Below are 11,376 nucleotides of genomic sequence, written 5' to 3' on the forward strand. Positions count from 1 at the left end.
AGGACCAGAGTTGGAGATCCCTGCTCTATAGTACTCCAGACAAGCACTCTCCTATTAGCAACTGGTGAACTTTTACTTCATTCCCACCGTTGCCATCTGCTTGCTCAGAGGGAATCCAAAGGCTTCTTTGGATTGTTGGGTTCTCTGTTTAAATTTGTAAAGTCTGTGCCGTACCATGTTAAGCACTATGTGATGACACACGTTGTAAACTGCACTCTCCAAGTAAAATTGAATTAAACTGAACAGATGTGCAGTGGGTTAGCATCTATGTATTTACTGCATAGATTCCACAGATACACACCACTGCTGAGCATCCACATTACTACACTGGTAGCGTAAACACGGAAGGGATATAAATTTTTAACTGCACATCAGCAGCTGCAGAAGTCCACATGGACTCGTGGACAAAACTAAAGGGAAAATGCCCCAAGACCAGCAGGAACTGAAGGCAGCAGCAGTAGAGGCCTGGCAGAGCATCAGCAGGGATGAAACCCAGCGTCTGGTGATGTCTGTGGGTTCAGGACTTCATTCAAAGGATTTGCAACCAAATACTAAAAATGACAATTTGATTCATGACGATACGAGTCTGTCCAGTTACTTCTGGTCCTTTAAACAGGCAGAGGACACATAAATAATCTGTTTTCATTCCTGTACCACCTGATTTGGATGTAAACTCAAAGCACATCTTGGTCGTTTCATTTCGAATCCATTGTGGTGGTGTACAGAGCAGAGAAAACTGTGTCCATGTCCAAATATTTATGGACCTGACCATTTCCTCCCGATAGCTTCCCTTTGCCATTAACTGACTCGTTTATCCTCAGTTCCGGTTAGATCAGAACTCTGATGTCATAATTTAAAAAGAAAAGAAAGAAGAAAGTTTTCCATCTTCAAATAAGGTCTAAAATCTGTGAGCGATTCAATCAGATTTTATAAACTCATTAAGGCCTGATTAATCGTGGGTGTTCCGTTGTGAAGGAAACCTCAGCAACGCATTCAAACACACATCACTGCAGCAAGCTGAAGACTTCACCAGCATTTACAGAATCACGTATGTCCTATCAGCCACATGCTTCCTAAACGTGATGGAAGCTCAGTGGCTTTCTGATCGTGCTAAATTATTTCCAGTCTTCATTTAGCAAATTACACATGAACATACTGTTAGTATTCTCAATGCAGTTCCTCTTCATTAAGTTATTAGCAAGAACAAAGTTGTAGAGAACAGGGGCCATTCAACATGTATTTATTTTGTAAAGAGCCACAGTTAAAATGTAACTAAGGACAAAACATCTCACAATTTTATTAACTGAAAATGACTAGTTATTCCTCTGGAACACTGACTGCTTTCACACTGACTGACAAACACAATGATTTACTGATTTATCATGTCCATAAACACTGTGACAAGGTTGACAGAACAGATGTGTCAGAGTCCTGCACAAATCAGCACAGACTTGACTGACTTAGGCTTCTGTGGTGAATCTGAGGTTCTGATTCTCAAAACAGGATGCCTGTAACTTCAGACCATTGGCATCTCATGATAGGCTGCATACTGTCCAGTCACATGATGGTAGATCTGTGGGACAAGAACACATGGAAAAGGTATATATATATGTTTATATATCTGCTGGTTTCTCACATTTAAATGTTCCAGATCGCCAAACTAATATTTATATTTGATATTAAGACAGAGATAACCCACAAAACACAAAATGCAGTTTTTAAATGACAATTTATTATAGATTTATTGAAACCCTATATCACCTATTGCTCCCATATATCTAATATTTGGCTAGGTCAAGCTTGGCAGCAACAACTGCAGTATAATGTTTGTGAAGGCTTGTGATCAGTCTTTTACATCACCATGGATGAATTCTGGCCCACTCTTGTCTGCACAATAGTTCTAATTCGGCCAAAATATGGTGGTTTTCGAGCATGAAGTGCCCTTTTCAGGTCTTGCCACAGCATCTCAATTGGATTCGGACTTAACTCAGTGTCTCCAAAACCTTCATTTTGTTCTTTTTGAGCCATTCAGAGGTGGACTTGCTTGTGTGCATTGAGTCAATGTCATGCTGCATAACCCATTTACACTTGAGCTTTAGGTCATGAACTGATGGGTGGATATTCTCCAGGAGGATTTTCTGATAGAGAGCAGAATTCATGATTCTATCAATTACGACAAGTCGTCCAGGTCCGGTGGAAGCAGAGCAGCCCCAAACCAACACACTACCACCATGTTTCACTGCTGGTATCATGTTCTTCTTGTGGAATTCAGTATTAGCTTTACGCCAGATGTAACAGGACCCGTGTCTTAGAAAGACTTCCATCTTTGACTCATCAGTCCACAGGAGGCTCTCCCAAAAGTCTCATCCAGATGTTTTTTGCAAATGCCAGATGAGCCTTTATGTTCTTTTTGGTCAGGAGTAGTGCAGCTCCACCATGGATGCCATGTTTGCCCAGTGTCTACCTGGACTCATGTAGACTGACCTGAACTGAGGCAAGTGAGACCTACAGTTCTGTTGGTGTCGTTTCTTTTATGACCTCCTGGATGAGATGTCTATGCGCTCTTGAAGAAATTTTGCTAGGCTGGCCACTCCTGGGAAGGTCCACCACTAGTCCATGTTTTCTCCATTTGTGGATAACGGCTCTCACTGTGGTTCACTACAGTCCCAGAGCCTTAGCAATGGCTTTGTAACCTTTCCCAGGCTGATGAGTGTCAGCGACTTTCACTGTGTTCTTAAATCTCTTCTTGAATCTCTACTTCATAAAGCCACCATGTTCTATCTAAGTGATGTTTAGATTCAACAAGCCTGGCAGTAATCATATGAGGGTGTGGCTGGTGAAACTGAACCCAACAGCCAAATGAGTTTGGTCATTTAGTAGCTTGGTAGCTGAGGGGACAGTTACTTTTCCACATAAAGCTGGGTGTGGCTGGACAGCACTTAACCTTCAATAAATGAAACCATCATTTAAAAACTGTATTTTGTTTCGTTGGGTCATTTTTGTCTTATATCAAGTTGGTTTGATGATCTGAAGACATCTGTAGGAATGCAAATATGTCTTCATAGCACTGTACAGGAAACAAATTAAGGACCGCAGTAGGCGCTATGTTGAGGGTGTTGCGTTCTCACCTGCCTCTCGATGTCCGCCAACAGGCTACTGGCACCCAGACGGAACAGGTGAGGGCAGAGCCAGTCCATGCCAAGCTCCTCTTTGATCAGAGTGAGCCACAGCAGAGACTCCTGAGCTGTCCGGATCCCACCTGCTGGCTTGAAGCCCACCTGAAGTAACACATGCAAATAAGACACACGCCTCACTTCAACCAAAATTACAATGGATAAGGTTTGATTGCTTTACAAACTTAATTGCTATGTAGAAAAAAATAGCAAAGGCAGCCAAATAAATATTTAACAACACACAATCACAAAAGGTGGTCTGGGTGTGATTTACTGTAGCAGCTTGATTGAGAAGATCAAATAGAAATGGAAATGTTTTTTGTTCGTTTTTTTAACAGCATATTAAGCACCTATCTTGTTAACAACATTCAACAAGGTAAGTAAGGCAATGTCTGTGTTATTCAAACAATAAAATGAAATTGTCTAAATTTGAAATATATTATTGACTGAATGAAGTCGTACAGCTAAACTTTGACTCTTTATACACGCAGGTTATTTACACATTCCTAGCAGGTTGTATAACGCATTTACACGACTGTGTGTATACTGCATGACAATTTTCTAAATTTCAAGACACCACTGCATGTGCTTGATTGAAGGTTAGTGCAGATATTACATGTTCTCACAGACATTGACCAGATTTAAGTTCCTGCTCTTTCAAACCCTACTGCTGGTCACTGGATGGAATTAATAAACAATTTCTCCGTGCAACTAATCTACACTTCACAGCTTCCCCTCGTCATCAACCAGGAAATTGTCAGAATGGAAAAAAAAAAACTACCTTGTAGCCCGTGTACAGGAAGTAGTCACGGATGGCTCTCACCATCACTATGGCAACAGGGTAAGTAGCATTGACAGCCTCCTTTCCTGTAGACGTCTTGATGAAGTCTGAACCTGTCAGGTTTAAACAGGTGATATGTAGCTTAACAAAGTCTAGCAGATATTCTCTTGTTGCACTCATCATTCATCTGTCAGCACAGGAAGATTCCACCTGAGATGAGCCGCTACAGAAGGCAAGCAGAGGCAGCGTGGATGTGAGGGTGTGGATAGACGATGGAGGACAGAACTGTGACAGCACGGCCTCGCCAGACAAGAACATATGCTGCTGCTGATGGCTAACGGTAGGAAGCTGCATGTTCATCAATAAAATCCTTCATTTTTCCTTCCCTTCCTTCATAACCAATTATGTTTTATCAGCTTTCCTGATAAAAATAGAAGATGAAATGACGGTCTTAAATAGATTGCCCACAAACTGGAGACTGCAGGAAAGGAAAAAAAAAAAAAAAGTAGGCCTTCTGCCTGGCTGGTATATAATGACAGTTCATTACTGAACAGAACAAGATGAACATTTTCCAGTTCATTAAAGACATGTTCTATGTATTTTTCCACTCAGGTCTTTTTTTCAGCCTCTCTCCCCTCTTCCCCGAACTGGCATAATCCTTAAGATTCGTTATGGGGAGTCTTAATTACCAGATAATGGATAACAGTTATTAAATGTGGGTGGTAGTAATGAAGCTCTATTCATTTGCGAGGGCAAGGGGATACTGGCAGGGAACAGCAGAGTAAAATAGCCTGCATTAGAGATTAATAGGTGAAATTATCATTCAATTTTAGGAGTCTCATACGCAATTCATAGGAACAAGGGGAGATTAAGGAGCGACTGTGGCGACAAAAGCAATGCATTTTAATAATGATCTCTATCAGAGCCCCTGACAATTTGGTTCTGTAATCGGCTTATTATGTGATGGCTAGTTAAGCATACTGTGTGTGTGTGTGTGTGTGTGTGTGTGTGTGTGTGTGTGTGTGAGAGAGAGAGAGAGAGAATTTGTCTGCATGACAGAGGCAGAGCTCCATTCATCAGATTCACCTTTTTAAAAAGAAAACGCTAAGCAGCAGAGCCACTGACTGAACGGCCTTTTACTGAGTTCAACTTTAAGGCTAATTCATTGTGTCTGTGTGCTTTGCAGATGCACAAGCAGTTCAATTCACACTACAGTCTGACCACATGTCAGTTTGCTGCCTAAATGTCATATGTACCTCCAGATGGACAAACGTTCACATGCGACACAGTTACATCTTCCAAGCTGCACTTTATAAATACTCTTTCCCGTTGACATTTATCAAACATAATAAACAGTCGCACTACAATCTCACTTTTGTCATGAACAAAGCCACAGAACACAGTCCTACAAGTGACTCGCAAGCCAATCAGAGATGATTTGGCTTGATTTATTTATTTGAAAGACTTGAAATTACGTAAAACAAATTAATAAACTATAAGACAGCAACTAAAAGTTCAGGCTTCAGGTAAAAGCGTTAACTCTACAGGAGATAACGCTTTTGCTTCTGCTAGACACCACGACACAGTGCTTGCTCACAAAATTATTATTTTTTAAAATGTTTCATAAAATTTTTGAAAAGGTTTTTTTTCTTGTTTGTTTGCTTGTTAAATTCTGACAGTAAGCTTTTCACATAAAAGAGAGACGAAGCCTGTTCAGCAAAATGTCTGCACTTCATGACATACCAACCATTATGAACATTTTCTACATATGATGTACAGAACAAACTGAGTACAGAATGAACTGAAATCACAGAGATAATGAAACATGTCATCACACATGGTTGAGCTGTGGGACTGACCTGCCATCATGGCCACCATGCTGGCCTTGTAGACGTTGGTGAATGTGCCGAGCTCTCCAATAGCCAGGATGGTCTTCATATGGGCGTCACCGCAGGCCTCCCGGAACTGACGGATCTCATCATACATGGCTGTAAACAGAGACAGGAACGCTTCATAAACAAACTTGACCACTCAGGGTCCACTATTCTGTATTTTCTTCATTTGCTAATAAAGACTGGACAACATGGTCGACAGCTCCAGAACAACAAAACGCTTCAAGTGTTGTTTGAATCGATAGAGTTTTGTCAACGTTTCCAGGGTCGAGAATGAACCAGACTGTCAAGGCCAATTGTTTAATATGTAGCCATCATGGACAGACAGTCTCAAACACGCTCGACACAATCAAATGCTACGTTGACAGTTCTATGACAACTGAGCAACACATCGATGGCAAAACATCTAAATCTGTCTCCCCATGTGGATGTAGCATACCTTCCCACTGTCCTGTGAGGGCAAGCATCCTGTTGATGACGATGTCGATCTCTGTGGCACCGTCAGCAACCGCCATGCGGACTTCCTGCAGGCGGGCCTCCAGTGGTGTCTGGCCTGCTGGGAAACCAGTGGCCACTGGGAGACCAGTAAGAACACACTATCAGTGAAACTCAAGTACCCAAGTCCCATTCACTTTTCACCCTACAGACACACTCACTTAAGTGCAGCATTCAATTCCCTGCAGTAAAGGGTGACTACATGTGTGGCTCGGTTTCAGGTGACCTACCTGAGGCAACAGGAAGGCTGGAGTTGGCTGCTTTCAGTGATTTGACAGCATCAGCCACACGAGAGGGGTACACACACACTGCTGCAGTAGTGATTCCTGGCTCACAACACATCAGGGAGCAGAGCAACAACAAAGAAACGTGATGACAAGCCGGTCTGTGGCGCCCTCTACAGGCTGAATTCATATCTGAACATTCTAACATCCTCAACAGACTCCAGATCTGCTGTGAGTGAAGCTTTACTGTTCAGCTTCATTGCATCATCCAAGTAAGTTGAAATAACCACGAAGCCACTGCAATCTGTGTGTTTTTTTACCTGCCTAATTTATTTCTAGTAATGTCTCCATGGTCCCCCATCTCTGGAATTAACTAACAACATCCAAGTTCAGATAAGCCTGTGTTATATATGTTCGCATTTTGCATGAAGTTAATCAATGAAAAGAAGATTAAATGGCAACAATTTCAAACTGAAAGTCATTTTATAACAACAAAATAACGACGTCACATGTCAGCTCAGACTCAGGAGAAGTGACATCACTATGTTGGACCATTTTTTTATATCTAATAGACCCAAAAAATACAAAATGAGTTATGATCAATTGGCAGAAAATTAATCAATAATAAAAGTGATCGTCATCGGGGCGTTACCTGCTAATTTTTTTCTTTATGAGTGCAGTGTATTTGCCAGTTCTTTGCAAATGTAAAAATATATTTGACTGTTTCATTCTTTCTGCACTTCCTGTAATAGCTACAAAATGCAGCTGATTTATATGAATTAATGAGGATGAGAGACTCTCCAGGAATAAGTATCTCAACATACAAGAAAACTGAGACAGGATCTAGAGCAGGGGTGTCCAATCCTGGTCCTTGAGGGCCACAGTCCTGCATGTTTTAGATGTTTCCTTCTTCCAACACACATGATTCAAATGATCAGGATCGTTATCAGGTTTCTGCAGAGCTTGATGATGAGCTGATCATTTGAATCAGGTGTGTTGGAAGAAGGAAACATCTAAAACATGCAGGACTGTGGCCCTCGAGGACCAGGATTGGACACCCCTGATCCAGAGTGACGAGGTTGAGTGGAAAACATTTTACAGTATGTTTAAGTGTTAGTTTCATATTAATTAAAAACCTCTAAATATAACCTCTGTGCTCCACACCTCAGTCCGTTTTTGTCCTAATCCTCATCCAGATTTAACACACGAGTAACACAGCAGCATCACAGTGGCCATAACAGTGAACAGTATGCAAAAGAACCGGCAGGAGGAGACCTTTGTCGTGCATGTCCATCTTCTTGAGCAAGTCGTATCTGACAGGCTGGATGGCTTTCATAGAGAGCCGATGGACATTGGACGGTGTGTCATCTCCAGCCAGAGTTGTCAGGTCAATGCATGTTACAGCCTTCAGCAGCCACGCAGCCTGCAGGACACACACAGAAACCAGTGTGGACATTAGAGGGACACTACTTTCTTAGATTCAGTGGCAAATACTGTCAGACATCACACATTGGTCATACTGTGAATACTATTATTTTGTGACCACTTTTAATTAGTTTGAGAGTTGTCACAGTTGCACAGAACAGAGGGAATTAAACAAACGGAGACACACATACCGGCACAGACATGTGAATGCATATTTAGGTCATGTGTTGTATGTCAAAGCAGTGCGCTGCAACATATCCTGGCTGCAGGTAAAAACAACGCTCACCTGCCACTGTTTCTTGGGGATCTTCTGTCCTTGAATTTGTTGAGCCCTCTTCAGGACAGACTGGGGGTTCACTCTCACTTTGCAGATCCTGTTTAGGTCTGACATCCATGAATCAGAAGGAATATAGAAAATAATACACAGTCTTAATATATTTTTTTCATGATCTTTGTGGAAACTGTTGAACAGGATCAAAATGGATCATCTTGCTTTGTGTTCCTCTTCCAATAAGCAGTGAGGCAATGCACTGAACTGAATAAGTGATGTCTGTTAAATAAACTAAATACTTTTATAAAAAATCTTACTTTTCTTAGTTTTATTTGGAGAACCTTTAAAAACACCAGAACTCTGTTGTTGGATTCTGCTATCTCGTAATATCTTTTGTTTTAGTTGGACAATTTGTCATATCAGCATAATCAAGCATCAAAGTACGACATAAATCACTTGTTTTGAGGCAAAGTATTTCATATTAAAAGAAAAAAAAAATTCAAGCGTACAGTTTTGTTCTGTATTATTGTGACACTATTGCAAATATTGTGAAAACTACAACTAGAAAATATTAGTAGTTGACTTTTCAGCACACTAAAATGGATATCTGATCATTCATGACGGCTTCATTATTTTTTTTATGTTTCAACTCACTCATAATCAGAAATTGTTTGAATTCGTCCGATACTGCAGATTCAGAATCAATGGCATGATGAAAAGTAACTGAGAGGCCTTTATCTTTAATAGTTACTGAGATATTTATTCTTCATATGGTGTACAGAGTTACAGAATCCAAAAGCTTTTCCAATCGAGGGAGAGTAAATTCTGTCTAAGAGGAACATACATGTTCAAACAACCAGCTGTAAGAACAAACACTGAACTTCACTGTGTTTCTGCAAGAGGGTTCAGTTATGGAACAGCTGCAGTGAGAACATAAAAACATGTCAAACAACAGGAAAGTTAAACATGTGATAGAAGATGATTAAAAGATACGCTGCTATTAATGAGACTTATTAAAATCAATGTAACTATGATTTATTCTGAGAGAGTATTACCGTTGTGTGTTGTGTCAATATTTAAGTTATTGTCGTAGGAGTTTTGGTACATATAAGTGTTCAACTTCTTCCAAAACCCTTTTCAAACTTTGAAACTTTGATTTTGTGAATCAGATGTTAACTTTTGTTTTAAATTTTTGATTGGAAATAAAATAAATAAATAGAAGATATCGTCATCCAAACACAGCCTTCAGCTTCAATGTGCAGACAAACCGAAACTATGACGACACAAAGCTAGGACAGTGGTTCTCAAACTGGGGGTCGGGACCCTCATGGGGGTCCCATGATAATATTAGGGGGGATCATTGTAAAAAATAAAATAAAATAAAATAAAACAAACAAAAAATGACTGAATTTTTCAAATAAATTTGTATGTCAAAATTAAAAGTGAATACTTGTGCCCACTCCTTTTCTGAATTTGTTAATATTATGATTTGATTATGTGATATTATTCTTTTTTGCTCTTTTTTTTAATGCTCTTTTCAAAATTCTTTTCTTTGGTTTTTATATTCTTTTTTCCTTTCATTTGTTCGAAAATAAATTCAATTCATTCATTCATCCAAAGGAAAGTTAAAGTAAAGACATTAATCTGTGGAGTTAACACATTAATTTTTAACATTAATGCCTGAACAACAAAGTTATTACTCATGATATATGAAGAATTCAAACTGGGGGTTATGAACTCAAACTTCTATTATCTTGGGGGTCGTGGCTCAAGAAGTCTGAGAACCTCTGAACCAGGAGATGAACATTAAATTCTCTTCAGATCCCTTTTGGTTCCTGCTTTCCTTTATGAGAAGCAGAACATGTTTCTCTCGTGTGACTCTGGAAAAAAACCAAGTGCTTCTCTACACCAGTTATTCCTCTGAGTGAGTCCAATCAAAACACCCGTGAACACATCATCTGCAGTCAGCTGAGCGCAGTGATGGGCGACACGAGGACACAATTACAGCCAACAGAGACCCACGCTGCAGTGAAACAGCTCCGGTAGGAAGTGAAGCACAAAGCTGTGTGAACAACAGGCTTCACGGTGGTTCTTTAGCTGCTCTTTCATAACGTGTCTGTGGACAGTGAGCTGTACAGTGCTGTGCCGATGCTCCGCAGGTCACTTACATCTATAATGTTAATTATTAAGCTGCGAGAAGTCTCAGTGAACTTCTGTCTTCGCTGCGCTTTGATGATTAAATGCTACGAGGCTGACTTGCGTACAAAGTAAAGTCCAGAATGATTCACAGACACGGAGTTAAACTCACCGAGCACCGTCCCTGGGTTTCTAGCCGACATGTTTGAGGACAAACACACGGAGCCACACTGACAGCAGCCGACTCGCTCCTCGTCTGAACTCGTCGCTACACGAACCACTTCCGGACTACAACCCAGAGCTCTGGTGGTAAAGGGGGCGGGACATGGAGACCCGCGCTGATAGGCTGTCACCACAGCGCCACCTACAGCAGTGGATGACCGCTGCGTTTAAAGGAGGATTCCACTTAAATATATTTCAAAGGTTTATTTAAAATGTGTTCCACATTAAATACTACCCTACGTCCAAATACTTATAATTGTAAATGTTTATTCCACCCAAATAGTGATTTCTAACTGAAAAGTTAAGATTTGAAAGGTTTCTTCCAGAGACCTTTCTTGCTATATGCGAATGATAAACCATGAGGGGGATAAACCATGAGATTTAAAGCTACCTGTCTTTACATGTAGCCATCTCATGTGTTTGTTTTATTCATAATGTGCCTTAAAAAATACTTTGCCAGTAAAAAGACACAAAGCAGACATTTTGAGGATAATACAGACTGTGATGTTAAATACACAAGTTTTTTTTTAATGTTGGTTTGTTTTCATTGTTGCACTTTAAAATAGATGCTGGTTTATTGTATTTACATTACATGCTTTCAAATTTTAAAGTAAACTCAATACCTGTTTTATTTATTGACATATAGAGGGGGCTGCAAGGTGGATCGGTGGTTAGCACCGGTTCGCATCCTGCTGTGGACACCCGGGATCTTTCTGTGTGGAGTCTCCATGTTCTCCCCGTGCAGTGTGGGTTCTCT

General features: G+C 40.4%; 1 protein-coding gene across 1 annotated transcript; it reads right to left on the reverse strand.

Moving 5' to 3' along the window:
• Positions 1 to 1,223: 1,223 nt before the first annotated feature.
• dera (deoxyribose-phosphate aldolase (putative)) lies at positions 1,224 to 10,662 on the reverse strand. The gene is made up of 9 exons (XM_008278776.1): positions 10,570 to 10,662; positions 8,277 to 8,374; positions 7,841 to 7,988; positions 6,572 to 6,667; positions 6,286 to 6,420; positions 5,814 to 5,942; positions 3,955 to 4,067; positions 3,129 to 3,278; positions 1,224 to 1,573 (listed from the first exon to the last, which is right to left on the reverse strand). Exons 1-9 carry the CDS (start codon positions 10,598 to 10,600, stop codon positions 1,517 to 1,519), a joined length of 957 nt encoding a protein of 318 aa, XP_008276998.1. The 5' UTR covers positions 10,601 to 10,662; the 3' UTR covers positions 1,224 to 1,516.
• Between the last annotated feature and the right edge of the window lie 714 nt (positions 10,663 to 11,376).

The sequence above is a fragment of the Stegastes partitus genome, unplaced genomic scaffold (genome assembly GCF_000690725.1).
Source record: "Stegastes partitus isolate 25-593 unplaced genomic scaffold, Stegastes_partitus-1.0.2 Scaffold132, whole genome shotgun sequence".
In the NCBI taxonomy this organism is placed as follows: Eukaryota; Metazoa; Chordata; class Actinopteri; family Pomacentridae; genus Stegastes; species Stegastes partitus.

Excerpts from the sequence above, each read along its gene's own strand:
- dera (XM_008278776.1), bottom strand. The coding sequence starts at position 10,600 with ATGTCGGCTAGAAACCCAGGGACGGTGCTCG. Across the intron at positions 8,375-10,569 it reads AAACCCAGGGACGGTGCTCG|ACCTAAACAGGATCTGCAAA; the intron begins GTGAGTTTAACT and ends CATGGATGTCAG. Across the intron at positions 6,668-7,840 it reads GATGGACATGCACGACAAAG|GAATCACTACTGCAGCAGTG; the intron begins GTCTCCTCCTGC and ends GTTGTGAGCCAG.